The 14,873-nt window shown below is 45.0% G+C and overlaps 1 protein-coding gene across 1 annotated transcript in view; it reads right to left on the bottom strand.

Annotated features, from left to right (window-relative positions):
• The window catches only part of SOGA3 (SOGA family member 3), a 31,637-nt gene extending 18,331 nt beyond the window's left edge, over positions 1–13,306 (bottom strand). The window contains exons 1-4 of the mRNA XM_036404519.2: positions 13,226–13,306; positions 10,107–11,053; positions 9,563–9,787; positions 6,063–6,221 (exon numbers count right to left, since the gene is read on the bottom strand). Of these exons, the coding sequence (XP_036260412.2) occupies positions 6,063–6,221; positions 9,563–9,787; positions 10,107–10,979 (1,257 nt within the window). The 5' untranslated portion in view covers positions 10,980–11,053; positions 13,226–13,306. The remainder of the gene's footprint in view (positions 1–6,062; positions 6,222–9,562; positions 9,788–10,106; positions 11,054–13,225) is intronic.
• Between the last annotated feature and the right edge of the window lie 1,567 nt (positions 13,307–14,873).

The raw sequence follows: 14,873 nt of genomic DNA, 5'->3' as shown, positions 1-14,873 counted from the left end.
TAGCACCTGTTCTCTTGAGACATCCAGTATGTCCGTGTTCCAGACCATTTTTGTGTTTATATACAATGTATACCTCATACTTTCCTAACTCATCAAAAGGATGACATAACCTTTTAGAAATTTTCCATTCCTATATATTACCAGGTAATTATTCATTGGAGCTTACCAGTTTGAATTGCTGAAAATTCAGTATTTATAAATTACCTTACCCTCTCCCACTGCCAGCTATCAATCTGCATGTTTTCTCCAGCTGACAGATTATGTTCCAACTCCAGGGCCAGAAGGCAAAGCCAACTAGTCCTGCAATTGTTGTTCCATGAGGGCCTGGATAAAGCTGAAGCCAGGCATTAGAACCAGAAACCTTCATTCAGGTGCTCACAGAGATACAATTCCTGTTTCCTAGCACAGAGAGTGATCCTCCACTGCTCTCAGATCAGATGCAAAAATGATGAGCTAAGGCTTGGATACAAGGAAATGAAAGAGAACAAACCAAGGAAGCTGACAGATTTGCATGAGGGGGCAGAGGAACCAGGGAAAAAGTAAAAATTTCACAGCAGACTGAAGTTGTAGCTAAGAAATGGGGATAATATATTTAAATCAGAATAAGAGCAAAATTAACTAGAAAATTCTTGAAATCCAGAAAGAAGATTGGACACTCATGAAGAGTTGGAAGGATGCAGGGAAGGAAGGAATGGTGGGAGAGAAGGACAAGACTGGGACTTAGAAATCAGAAGACAGCACAACAGCTACTACTATCAGACATAAAAGAAAAAGAGAAAAAGAAAGAAAAGGAGAAAGTGAAAGAGAAAAAAGAAAAAGAAAAAGAAAAAGAAAAAGAAAAAGAAAAAGAAAAAGAAAAAGAAAAAGAAAAAGAAAAAGAAAAAGAAAAAGAAAAAGAAAAAGAAAAAGAAAAAGAAAAAGAAAAAGAAAAAAGAAAAAGAAAAAAGAAAAAGAAAAAAGAAAAAAAGAGACACAGGATCAAGACTGAGTGAAAGAATCTGGAGAATGTGAGACTTTGTGAGTTATAGAGGAAAGACTTGAAATAAGTGGTTGTGGTTAAATGGCAGGAGAAGGGGCTTAAAGAAAGAAAGGGTTATGAGAAAGAAGAGATACTGGATTTTCATCCTAGAAAAGCAAGGCAAGCCAGTATTGTTGATCAAGGGGACAGGGACAGCATCTTACCAGATCTTTTGCAATGTGTGTTTGTTGGTTTGAGGTGTTTTTTTGGTTGTTTTGGGTTTTTTGGGGTTTTTTGTTTGTTTGTTTGTTTTTGGGTTTGTTTGTTTTTGGTTTTGGGTTTTTGTTTGTTTGTTTTTGTTTTTTTGGTTTTTTTTTTTCTTTTGCAGGGGTGGCAGGGGTCAAATTTGGAGTTGTTTGGGGGTTTTTTACAGCAGCTTTTTTAGTGAAATTTCCAGCTATCCTTCTGATGTCTATGCAGTCTGAACACTCAGAGGTGTATAAAGAGCTAATCTGTGCTTAAACAGGGCAGGCAAAGGTTGCAAGAGTAAGCAGAACAGTGCAATTATGTTCCTTTGGTCCCACAGCAGGTTAATGTCAAAATAAGGAACAGAATTCAGATTCTTCCTCCAAGCTCCAGTGCCCAGTTCCCCAGATCCTGTTGCCTCCTTCCATTTCCATGCAGTGTATGAACCAGATTGACAAGACAGGCACCACTACAGCAAAATAGACTCCGCTGCCTGCAGTCTGAACTGAAGGCACAAAAGACATCTCTGGTTCAGTGCCATGGTTATCACAGGTTCTGTATCTGAACTAAAAGTCTGTGCTCAGAAAAAGAAAATGGTGGCTTGACAACACCACCCTAAAGCAGCTGTAAGAACGGAGCTGCCTTGCATCTGCCCAGCTTGGAGCAGTAGCAGAGCAATCCACACCCATCCAGAGAGACACATTGTGGGGGTACCAGTTGTTGGTTTCTCTGGGTCTGGATTGAAGGCACTTGAGATATTATTTCAACTTTGGACTCAAGTGTTTATTATTTCTTATCAGTAAAATAGTCTCACTACTGTGAGTTTGGCAGCTTTTCATTAGAAGGCACAAAATGGCTAACAATCTCTTGTTACAAGGTCTTTTAAGACTAGACTATCCAATTAAGACCTAGATTATTTTCCCTTTTTAACCCAATAACTGATCCCAAAGAGCCTGCTATTGGACTTTTCTGCCCAATTAAAAAATGCAACCCAAACCCATGAAGAAGAAGGAAGAAGCATGAAGAAGAAACTCAGGATGACACCCGGTGCCCTCCATCTTGCTTCCATCCACAACATACTAAAAATCCCAAAACCTAAATTTCTCACCTAAGGGATGCACCTACACTATTCTCTGTAATCTATTTCACACTTTTGTGGATTCTAGTCTATCTTGAAGGCTAGGAAACTTTCTCCATGAAAGAGGGTCAAAGTCAGTGCTCCCCTGGGGGTCAGGGCACCCCAGGGCAGAGAGAGAAATATTCCCAGTGCTCTGGGTTTCCACAACCCATGTCCCCAGAAAAACACTGTGCTTCTTGCCATTGCATGTCTGCATTGCAATCAGGATTTGTAGAGCCCAGGGTCCAGTACAACAACCATATTTTCCCCCTATTTCATTTGTTTCACAACAAACCACTAAACGTCAGGTAACTGGGTGTTTGCTACATAGCTACAGCAAACAAATTGATTTTTAGTTCATGATAACAGAAAGATCTACAAGCATTATCTAGGCTTTACTTGTTAACAACAAATTAATGAAAGTTAATTAATTAATCCATGAACATGTTCATTATTATTATTATTATTAACATGTTAATTTTTTTAATATCTGAAAAGTTACATCTAGCTACTGTTAGTTTCTCTTTCCTGCTAGGAAACAATTCCTCTACTTTGTTTTCAGCTTCCCAAAAAGGATTACAGTTGATAGCAACCAATATTAAAGAAAAAATCAGCAGCAGTTGCTACAAATAAAACCAACACAGATTAAAAATCTTGTGTGTCTGTGTGGATATATGCAGGAATAATTTTCCATCAAATAGCTGCAGTTTGGAGGGCTGAAAGCAAAAGTAACTGATAGAAAATGAATGCATTGTTGGAACACCTTCCAAATCCTGGATGCTTGCAAGCTTCTGCTGCCATCAACAACATCTTCAAACTTGTTGTGGAATTTATCATAATTTGTTTTTTCCAAAAGCTCCAAATCAAGAAAGCAAACTGCAATTACATCTTTACATAAATGGACAAATACATTCACATGTCTATATTCACCCAAATGTTCACTGGAGAACTCCAGATTTGACTCTAAACCAACACATCTGCTAGCTTTTATCTTTTCTACATGTTTTCAGTCAAGTATCCATGCTTTTTGAAACAACAGAGAATCCACAAAGAGAAAACTTTGGCTTTGGTCCTGCCCTAGAGACTACCTAACAAAACATTATGCTTTCTTTCTTACATTTTCTATTAAGTCATATATTAATTCTATGATATCTCACAGTGTTCATTATTAAAGAACAAGAAATTTCATATGGCAGTTGTACATAAATAGATTTTAAGAATGGAAAGGTTTGGGTTTCTGCAGCACATCTGATGACAAAAGTACAGAAATCAATCATTACATCTCCAAGCATTTTTTCTATGTTGTGAAACAAAAATGTTTCTTTGTCTTTAGAGACATACTTTCCCATTAATTCTAAGCTCAATAAAGCAAAGATCCCAATCTAGACAAAAGGCCTTCCCCGTATTTCAATTTAAGCTGAGTAGAACTCCTTTAAGCAGGAGGTTCCATTGGTTATAATGACTGTATTGAAATGAGAAAGGGTTGTGAATCCATGAGATTAGAGGAAATAACTCATAAACAAACAGAAAATTAACATTGTGACTACCTGACAATGACATTTAAAATGCATGAAACCTTCAATTGCCAGAGAAGAAGAAAAACTATTTGTCACAGAAAAATTCTAATGCAGACTGCTTTTGGTTGTTTTCATGGTTTTTTGTATTAACATTTGAATAGCTTCTTCACAGATTCTAAATTTCAATTCTGTAAGATTTACTATTCTTTACAAGCATGTTTCTATGGGTCCCCCAAGTCATGGTATATTTGCCAAGTGCATAATAATAATAATTTGGCTTTGCTTCAAACTCATTTTTCCTCTTACTTGCACCTCCTCACCCATCCTCCATCTCTCCCCATGGTGTGCTGAAAGTCCTGGCCTGAAAATCAGCATTCACCTGCTGAAAGCAACTCAGCAGCCTATTTGAAATACATAAATCCTGCCAATTATGACAACACATTTCTGAAGAAGTTCTCCCTTTTTCAGTATAAGGATGTATTTCTGACTCTTTGTCCACTCCACCCCTACTATGGTGTCAAGGCTTACTTAATGTTTTCATTCTGGCTCAGTGCCTCCATTCTGTGCCACTGGGAAACATCCATCTGCTTCAGCTTCATGAAAACCATTATTGTGTAACAAGAGACCCTAAAGATGACACCATCTCTTCTGAGCCTCCAGCACCCTTTCATTGATACCAACAGCAAAACCAGAAAGGACTAAACACAAGCCAAAGAAAGGAGTGGAGAGCAGTGCGGGAGCAGCAGAATCGTAACTCCGCGTAGCGGGCCAGAGGGAAGAACCATGATAAGGAGAAAGTGACTGGTGATGACAGGGATGAAGAAGTCAATTAACTGGCTTACTATCAAAGAACACAAACTGCTAAATTGCCACCAAACATCACTGTAATCTGAAGATGCTTCAAAAAAGCAAGACAAAAGGATTTTACAGCAGTATAACCTATTAGAGAGAAGGAGGAGCCAGAGATGAGAACCTAGAGAAAGTAGAGTGTGAGTAACAAAAGCTTTGGAGTAAAGGCAATCTTAAAGACAAGTTACAAGGATTATTACAGAAAGACCATGCTCTTATCAAGAAGAAACCAAGCTCTATTTAATGGCAGTAACCAGAAAGAAAACAGAAGGGGAAAGTTTCAGGGAGATGAGGGGAAACCTGACTAAAGCTCAGATTTTTTTCATGCCCTTTTAAAATCAGCAGTTATTTGAGAAAGCAGCAGAAGGTGGAACAAACCACCTGTTTAACCTCTACTAACATGCTTGAAATTCAGCTCCTGTAAAGAAAAAAATTTAATATTTTTAATACTACATCACTTAAAGGACTCATTTGCAGTTCCTAAAAATGTCCTAACATCATACAAATCAAAATTTCCTGCCCTTTTTGACAACTAAATATGTCTCTCCTGCTTCATACAAGATCAAAGAAGACACTGGTGTTCCTACCAGGGTATATTCCTAAATGTGAAAATTGGGGGCATTCATTGAATTTTAAATCTTGAAGAGGAAACAGGAGAGCTGTTTTTAGGGACTTCTGATAAGTCATTCTTAGTCAACAGTTTCTCCTTTTACTGCTGCTTTGTTATCTCTGTCAGCCTGGCTAATACTGCTGTAATGCAATTTTCTGCTTACTTAATGGGACAGTATCTTGCATCTATATAATGGCAGCTGGAGTAATTTTGAAGATTAATTAGATACAATGAAAAATTACGCTTAGATTGAAAAGCCAGGTAGAGTCTCTCACTTCCCAGTACTCCAAAGAACATGACTGAACAAGATGGGGAGGTGGCTAGATCCCCAGTCTCAGTGTGCCTGCTAGTCCCCAGGTGTAGTTAGCCAGGGAAGAACTACTGGTCTTTGTAAAAACCTGTGGGAAACATCATCTGTAAAGTTAGATGCCTCTGGCACACTTCAGCACACTTCCTACATGAATATTTATGTAGGTACAATGTATCAAAGCATCTGAAGTCTTGTTACCAATAACTTCACATTTCCCTCCTAGCAGAGAGAGAAAAAAAGGCACCTCTTGGTTCCTGTTTTGCTAAAAGCCACCAAATATTTTAGTTTCTTCTCAGCTTCGCAACCATCAAGTTGTACTTTAGCACTCCTCGCAACTTTCAACTTTTGACTGCCATATTGCTTGCCCCCAAACCAAGTTGTAGAAGAAAAACACTTCATCAGGAAGAATCTAAGCTCTTCAAATAATTGGAGTAGAAGTAAATAGCAATACTAACCTCTTTCATTTTTTCCAGTTCATTCTGTAGTGCTTGTTTGGCAATTTCAACTTCTATAAGCTGCTGTCTTAATTTTTCATTTTCATCTTCTGTTATAGTACGTTTTTCTTCCACGTTTTCTAACTCGTGATGAAGTCTCACTGATACATCTTTTGCAACCTAAATGAAATGGTATATCAAAAGAAGGGTTAAAAAAAATTAACTGCTGCAGTGCTTAGTGCCTAAGCAACCATTTAAAAGTTAATTCTGGGTGTTTTGATGGAAGAGGTATGTAAGGAAACAGGTAGACAAGGACACCCACAGACAGAATTCTAAATAATTCCAAATTCAAGCCAATTCCTTCCAAAAAAATTATACATTATCCCTATGGACTTCACTGGAAACCACATCAGACATTAAACACCAACTCCTTCTTAGGTTCTGTCACATCAACAGTTAAACAGGACCTTCACTATTCCTGGAGATAGTGCATCATCTATTTTCTCTCAACCACAGCTAGCTTATGCTTTTCAATGCCTAAAACCACACACTCTTCAAATACTTGACACGCAAGAGCACCTAAAAGCAGGGCCCATCTTCTCCAGGCCTTCCCTACCTGTGTCTACCTGTGACTGCAAATGGACACGTTTATTTTGACTCTGCTAGTATCTCTCTCCTTGGTGGACAATTAATGAAAATATTTACTACCATTGGCTCATTTTAAGATCAAAATACAAACAAACAACATTTTTACTGATGTTGTGTTCACACAAATGATATCCAATATTTTCAATGGAAATTAAGGTTTGTGGTTGTTTGGGGGATTTTTAATGCATTTTCATAGGAATAGAGTTATAAGGCATATGACAAGATTTAATTCCTCCTCCTCAGGAAAAGTAATGAGAATCTTACCCTGCAAGCCACTTGCACTATATTTTTGAAACTACCAGAAATTATAATCACACATCAAAAATATTTAAATATACACTAATCACTGTGTTGATGGTGATTTAGATGCACAGAAATATAGTTTGAAAAGCCTAATTTCCTGCTTTTTTTTAGAACACTGGCAAGCATAATTAATCCAACTTAGCATTAGCTAGGGGAGTTCAGCGAGCTGTCCTTCATGGCTTTCACTCAAACCACCTTTATGTTAGTATGTCAGAAGTTCTTTGACATACTAAAACTCTAGAGAAGAAATTCTAACGGTAAGTAAGCATCTAGAAAGATCTAATGTTTCAGAAATCAGCAGCAGCTAGTGACTCAGCCTCCCTTGACAAGAAACCCAGTGTGTGTGAATTACAGATACAACACTGCAGTGTAGAACAAGATCATTCAATAACCTCCCCCACTGCACACGCACTCAAGACACAAAATGCCCAACAGAAAGAGTGAGTGGAGGAGAATTTCAATTATAACCATAGGCCAAAGAGACTGCAGAATGAGCTGAGAAACACACCACAGGGCTTTAGCTTGATGCCTTTTCCTACACTTAGTATTAAAGTGCTCATCTGGTTGTCCAACCAAAGTAAATGGAAAATCATGGGGGATATTTAAAACAGCACCTTAATAGAACCTATAGTCTATAGATACAGTCTGGATCAGTAAATAAAACCAAATTGTAATGCAATTACTGGTAGCTAACTTTTTGACACAAAAATTGGTGGAATAGCTGTTAATGCAGGAAAAAAAATACAGAGCATTCTAGATCACATGGGAAATGGAACTCACTTATGCAAGATACATTTTAATCCAGGCGTATGTAAGATACAGTCTTGCAGATAGCTGTATTAAAACATATCTCTGAAGGATCAAGTTCCCTAATATACTGCAAAATGAACAATGTCAATTTGGATAGTCTTTCTTCAGAAGAGGACTTGAAAACACTACCTAAAACCACACAAGTTATAATTATGGTTAGCCAGCACCCAGAACTCTATAAGGCAGAAATTTGGCATTAGGCATTCATCCCTACTCCAAAGCAGAGCACATTCATGAACAGTGAGAACACTCTGCAAGAACACTGCTCCTTTCCAATGAGTCAGTCACACTGGGAAGCACATGGGAGAAATGCTAATTAAAGCAAGCTCTTTGTCCAGCTAAATCCAAGGCCTTAGCTTCTATCTCCTATATTGGCAGACAAGAACCTCAGCAGAAGTGCCCTCAACAATTCCCTCCCCAGCCTGCATGTGTATGACTTGCTAATAAAAGTAACACTGAGCCAACAAAGAAGCCAACTATAATCACAATTCACTTGAGACATGAAGGCCCACCTTCAAATTCTGCCTGCAAATGTGTGTGTCTCAACTGATCACCTAAGCCTCATCCCTTGTTTCAAACAGAAATCCCCAGGAGAAGGGGGTGATTTTGCTTCTGATCAGGAAGACTCTATTTTGCCAAGAACCACATGGGCAGCTGTATTTATAGAACTGTCACAGCCACAACAGAAAACGTGGGTTTTGAATACTCACAGAAAAGGAATATCAAATAGAAATTTTAATAATAGTGATGACAAGCTTGAAAACTTTCAGAAAAGATGATCCAAACCAGGTCTGAGAATAACATATTTATCCATCATATCCATCCATCATATTTATCAGAAAGAAGTTAAAAAATAACCTTGTTCGTCATCATGTATTAAATTCACATTTTAAACTGCAGCCCACAGAGCCCATGTGCCATGGGTATCTAGGCAGAAGTGTGGCCAACAAGCTCACATTTGCTATACAGAGGTCTGCACTTCCATGAGAAAAGGTCAGTTAAGTGGGAGATCAGTCAACTGAAAAATGTTTAGGTGTCCTGATTCAGCAGGAGTCCTTCAATATCTAGTGAATGGAAGCAGAAATTAAACTTCCAACTGTGTCAAGAAAGGCTTTTTTCTCTGTAATTGGACCAATCTAGAATGGAGATGATGGGTATTTTACCAATGACAATCTTTAAACAAGGACTGAAACTTTTCCTTAGCAAGAGGCTGTGGTTGATTCAGATCTTATGGATGAAATGCAGTTGATGACACACTGAAATTTGATGGGTTTTGTCTACGCTTTCAGGTGGATGTGCAAAACCCTGGATTCATTGACTATGACAGCAGTTTTTTTACTGATGGAGACAGAGTAAGGATTTAGTGTTGTGACTGCAAGTATTCAATCTGCTTACCCCCTAAAATCTTTCACTTAAGAGTAACAAAATCCCCTCAAAGTCAACGGGGCTGTTTGGTGAGGTTGGTTTAATTCTGCAGTGGAAGTGTATGTTTTGCACTCATCATAAAGAGCCCAAAACCTTTCGCTTCTAATTTGCTTTTGAGTTAACTCCTTGCACATTACCTTTATAAAAAATGATAGCAAGGGCTACATACAGCAAGGGCTTCCTATTACCAAGAAGAGCTTGGCCATTGCTATTTCATGAACTGCACTGGGTGCACAGTGGAACGGATGGAAATGCCTGAGTCATGAGGACCAAGAGCATGGTTGTGTCTCCATCTGAGACGCTCCCTTTCCCTCGACACCTGCCCGTGTCTGTACCTTGAGGTCCTGCTCCATGCTGCGTATGAGCTCGTTGTCGATCTCGCCAGTCTGGGCGTAGCGGAGCCTCTTGCGCTCGGCCTTGCGCAGCCGGTACTGAAGGATCCGGCAGTTCTTGTTGGCTCGCTCCAGTTCATGGCGCATTTCTTGAAGCTGACAAGCATCCTCCTCAAAGAAACTGTCCCTCATCTCGTCCATCTCTGTCCTCAGCTCGTCTATTTCGTTCTGGCACCAGGGGCAAGAAGGGGACAGGGACGCAACAGGTGGGTCAAAAGCACAAATGTCAGCACACATAGGAAAAGGCAGCCAAAATGGAGCTCCGCCCCGCAGGGACGGCAGGTAAATACAATCCAGCTCATTATAAGCACCGCAACGAAGCAGGGAAGTGGCACTGCCCGCACACTCCACAACAGAGCCATCTTAAAGATGCTTCAAGCGCTCCTGCTGCAAGAGGGAGGCCGGGAAGGTCCTCCGGTCGGGAGGCAGCCCTGTCCACGCCCGGCCCTGGTTCTCCCCCACCCCCGTCACCGCCCCGGCCCCTCACCTTGAGGCTCTCGTTCTCCTCCCGCAGTTTCTCCATCTCCTCCTGCATCTCCTCCTGCAGGTGGGGGCTCAGGGCGACTTCGGGGCCGCAGCTCCTGCCGTCGCCTTCTGCCTCGCCCTGCCGCAGCCCCTCCGCCCCGGCCGCCGCCATGGCAGCGGGCGAGGAGGCGGAGGCGGCCGGGGGAGGCTCGGCCGGGGCGGCGGCCGCGGAGGCGGCGGAGGCAGCGCTGCCGCTGCTGCTGCTGTGGTTGCTGCCCTTGGTTTGCATCTGGGCGGCCGCCGCCAGCCCTTTTCTGAGATGGAACTGGATGAGCTCACTTTGCAGGCATCCCTCCTTCCAGTACCCGCCGCCGCCCGCCGCCGCACCGCGGCCCTTCCCCGCGCCCGAGGAAGATGGAGGCGCCGGGGCCGCCTCCCCCGCGCCCTTCAGCGGGGACCGCCCCGCTTTCCCCCGCCACTGCTTGGGCGGCGGCGCCACCGCCCCCTCCCGCTCGCCCCCACCGCCCCCTGCAGGGGGCGCCTCCTCGGCGGCGCCCGGCGGCGGCAGCGGCTCCTCGGCGGCGGGAGCGGCGGCTCCTCCTCTCCCGGCGGCGGCGTTGGGCGGCGGTTCAGCACCGCCGCCGGGCTGGACAGCTCCCCGCGCCGGCTTCTCGGCGGCGCGGCCGCGGGCGGCTCGGGGGGCCTGGCCGGGCGGCGGCCGCGCCGAGGCGGCTTTGGCGGCGCTGGGCGCGGCTTTGGCGGCGCTGGGCGGCGGGCGCGGGGCGGCGTCGCGGGCCCGGGCCGGCGAGGCTGCCCGCGGCTGCTTCCTGCCGCTGCTGCCCTCGGGATGCAGGCGCGGCTCGGCGGCGGCGCCCCCTGCAGGCGGCTGGCTCATGGCGGCGGCTATCTCGGGGACGCGTCCATCACCGGCCGGCTCCTCCGCCTCCTCCGCCGCCGCCGCCCCGAGAGCTGGGGGAGGAGAACCGGAGAAGCGGTCGGGGTGGGCACGGGGAGGACGGGGAGACGGGCTTTCCGGCCACGGCGGCCCGCCAGCCTGCCCGCTCCCCGCCGTCGCGGCGCCCCGCCGGCCCCCGGCCCTCACCCGCGCCCACCGGAGCGGTCCCCCGGAGCGGCCGGGGAGAATCCGACCGAGGCCGCAGCCCAGAGCCAACCGGAGCGGCTCAAGGAAGGGCCCGAAGGGCTCGGCTGAGGCTGAGACCTGTTCCCACTCCGCCTGCACCTAGGGGCGTTTCCCCAGCCCCGATGCTGAACCTTCCCCCGCCGGACCGCCACACCGGGGATGGATTTCCTCCCACACACAAACTTCCCTCTCCCTTGTCCTCACCACCAAGCCTGCGTTGCTAATGCACCTGTCTGCCTGCTAAAAGGCCTCGTTCCAATGTCTATCACAGCCGAATAGGGGAAAGCTACTGTACAAAGGGACTGCACACGTGGAAGCAACTACAGATTTCCCAGCTTTGACAGCGACTCTTCCGGGGCAAGGTGACTCGGGAATCGAGGGTCATAAAGGAAAGGGGTTTTGCAGTCAGCTTCTAAACACACATTTGCCCCAGTTTTTTATCCAGAGGTGCTGTCAGGACCGATTCATATTTGTTACCAGTTATGCATATCAATAAGTTATATAGGACTCAGACATAATCACTCCAGCAGATTTTCTAAACAGAAGAAGCGAGGAATACACTGTCACCCGGAATAAAATGTTATATGTCATTCTCTGAAGGATGCTCACTTGACAATTTGCCTCTATAATGACACAACCAGAGTTTTCATGATCACAACAGATTATGAAGAAGGGCTGTTAAAAGCCATATCATGCTGCTAATGCCCCCAATATATTCTGAAAGTAATGGCTATGATCCACAAACTGTTTTCACACAGCCTTTATTCAACTCCCCTTAGGGAGAAAACATGGGCAACATCAGAAATGACAGCATTCCTAACATGGCCTGCCCATTCCCTCCTAGAACATGGCTTAACCATTCCCTGCTAGAACAGGGGATAAAGAAAGAAGCACGACTGGGCAAAATCAATGTAGAGACTATACCGTGCCCTGACAATTGGTTGACTCCCTCGAACATACTAGACAATGAGGCTGTGTTTGCTCTGCTGTCACTGGCAGGAGGACATCATTTCCTCTCAAATGCACTGTCATTAATAACCAGATTTAAGCCAATATTGTCGAAATTAATCCTCAAAATGACACAATTTGGCAGACATTTCCCAAGCATTAATTATTAAAAAAAAAAGCATGGGCGTATAGAGCTATAAAACTTGTATGACAACACTTTATAAAAGATTTGCTTGCATTTCTATTAGCCACCACAAACAGAATTCCCACCCTACCATTGTTTGGAGCTATACAGGTATGAAATATAAGAAACGTAATTCAAATTAATCATCGGAAACCCTATGCTATACCTGAATCTTTTAGGGAACTTTCACGGCAACTAAGACATCGGACTCAACTGCGACCTCCCAGAACACAATCCCTTACCCTGCATGCCCCAAAATCCAAGATCTGCTACCTCTTAGGGTTAAGCTGGCTAATTTTATGTATATATATATATATATGTATTCATATACATTTTTAACTGGCACAACGAAAGCCCTGTTTAAGATCAAGTCCGAAACCTCTGTCCTCACAAAACTCCGCAGCTCGACCTTCTCCCCAGAGACAAACCCACGTGGCGCCGGGACGCGGCGTCTCCGCAGGTTTTCCTGTCGGGAACAGCTGTCCAGGCGGAAAAAGGGGTAAATAAATGGAAGCAACAAAAGGGAGCAGTCCGGTGGCTCCACGGGCCAGCACGGGACTCTCCCGTGCCCCGAACTTCGGGCAGAGCATCCACCTGTCCCTGGCCTTTTCGTCCTACCGGGCATCCGCCTCTGCCCCGGCGAGAATTCGCAAACGCGGCTTAAGATTTGGGAGCGCTTCTGCCTTTTGTCCTGGTTTAAAGGAGCAGAGGGGATTTTTGAAAGTCCCCCCCCCCCCCCCCCCCCCCATACCTGGCGGGTTTGTTACATCTGCATTAGGAATAATATTTCCTTTTTGGGGAGAAAGAGAAAAAAAAAAGTAGAAGGAAAAGAGAGAAGGCTTGTACCTAAAGCATCTGCGTTACTCACCACCACTTTGTCCGCTGCCCGGCTGGCGAAATGCATGCACGGAGAGCCGGGCACCGCACACGAGGTACCCGCCGCTGCCAGAGCCTCTCAGAAAAATGAAGCAATATTCATGAGCTGACCTCACTGGGCCTGGGAGACGGAAGGGGTGGGGGGGACGGGGGGGGAAGGGAAGAAAGCAGCGAAGGGAAGAGAAAGGAAAAGATTAAACGGCGAGAACCCCGCCCAGGCCTGAAGGCTGAATTACGTCCCTTCATCTATCTGCACATGGTGGAATAGGATTACAGCGTAAATGGGGGAAGGAGCGGGCTGCAAGCAAGGGATGCGCCCGCTCTGGCTTCCCAATGCATGCGGGCAATCGATGATGATCAATTATTTAGCGTCCCCTTCAGGGGAGCCTGCTCGGGCCGGGCAGGGGTGCCGGGCATCTCCTGTACGGGCAGGGCTGCGGTGACAGAGCTTTCTTCCTTTGTTCGCCGCCCTCCGCTGCGCCCCTTCGGCAAGAGCCCGCAGCCGCCCGGAGGGGCAGAGACAAAGGCAGCGCCGTCTCTGGGCTGGTGGAGATCATTCTCTGGGGTTACTTACGCGCCTCAACACGGGGACCAACGGGTCACTGACCCTTTCTTTACTCGTGTCGCGGGCAAATCTGTTTTACCTCTCTGTTCTATCGTGAGGTGAATTTACCTTTGCTCTGAAGCACCTCAGGAGGCTCTTAAGACTTTGCGCTTGAAGTCTTTCTCAATTACAAACAAAGAAAACTGCGGAAAGGCTTGCTTTCGTTCCCCTCGCCACGTGATGGTGTGGGAGTGTCCCGGACCCACCTGTGTCTATGTGAACACCCGGCAAGAATAGCCTCAGGGGCAGCGACGCTCAGTTTGGGTCCCTCTCCCTCCTCCTGCAGCAGCTCGGAGGTCGGGGCAGCTCCTGGGCTCTGCCTCAGCCCCGGCAGCGCCTTGGCGGCGGGAGGGGCGGCGGACGCTTCCCTCCAGCCGTGGGGAGAATGGGTTTCTGGGCTGGAAACTCCTCCCGAAGGATAATTAAGTGATGGTTTCGTGCCCATAGGTATACCAGCATATACATGCATGCATACATCTATATATAAACTGTATATACACATATACATTGTGCATAAATATGTGCACAGATGTGTGTGCATATGCATGTGCTAGCACGCCTACAAAATATACAAACATATGCATGGGTTGGTACATTGCATGTACATATATACTTATCTCTGAGGTTCTTGTTTTACTTATCTCTGAGGTTCTTGTGCAGTCCTTGGGCGACGGCAAGGGGGAGATGCGCTACCCCCCTTCCAGCTCCCCCCCTCCTGACAGTCATCTCCACCTCTCCTGATATGCCATGCAGAACTCAACACATCTAAACCATCATATGTGGCATGAAGAAAGATACTCCCCCCATGCAGGTGCATGTCCTCCAGACTCAAGCCCTGGGACTGCATGAACGGGATATAGATAGATGTGATGAGTTGAGGGCAATCAGAAAATAGGAAATGGAACATTAATGCTGAATAAGAAAATCACTGGGACGATGAAAAGCTACTTTTAAAATTATTAATATTTAATGATTTTTTTTGGGTCTTTGACACTCATAAAAAACAACTGCAATCATACCAAGTAAAGAGAATAAT

The sequence above is a fragment of the Molothrus ater genome, chromosome 3, assembly GCF_012460135.2.
Source record: "Molothrus ater isolate BHLD 08-10-18 breed brown headed cowbird chromosome 3, BPBGC_Mater_1.1, whole genome shotgun sequence".
Taxonomy (NCBI): Eukaryota; Metazoa; Chordata; class Aves; order Passeriformes; family Icteridae; genus Molothrus; species Molothrus ater.
Note: the sequence above shows the minus strand (reverse complement) of the source record. Positions and strands in the feature narration are given on the sequence as shown.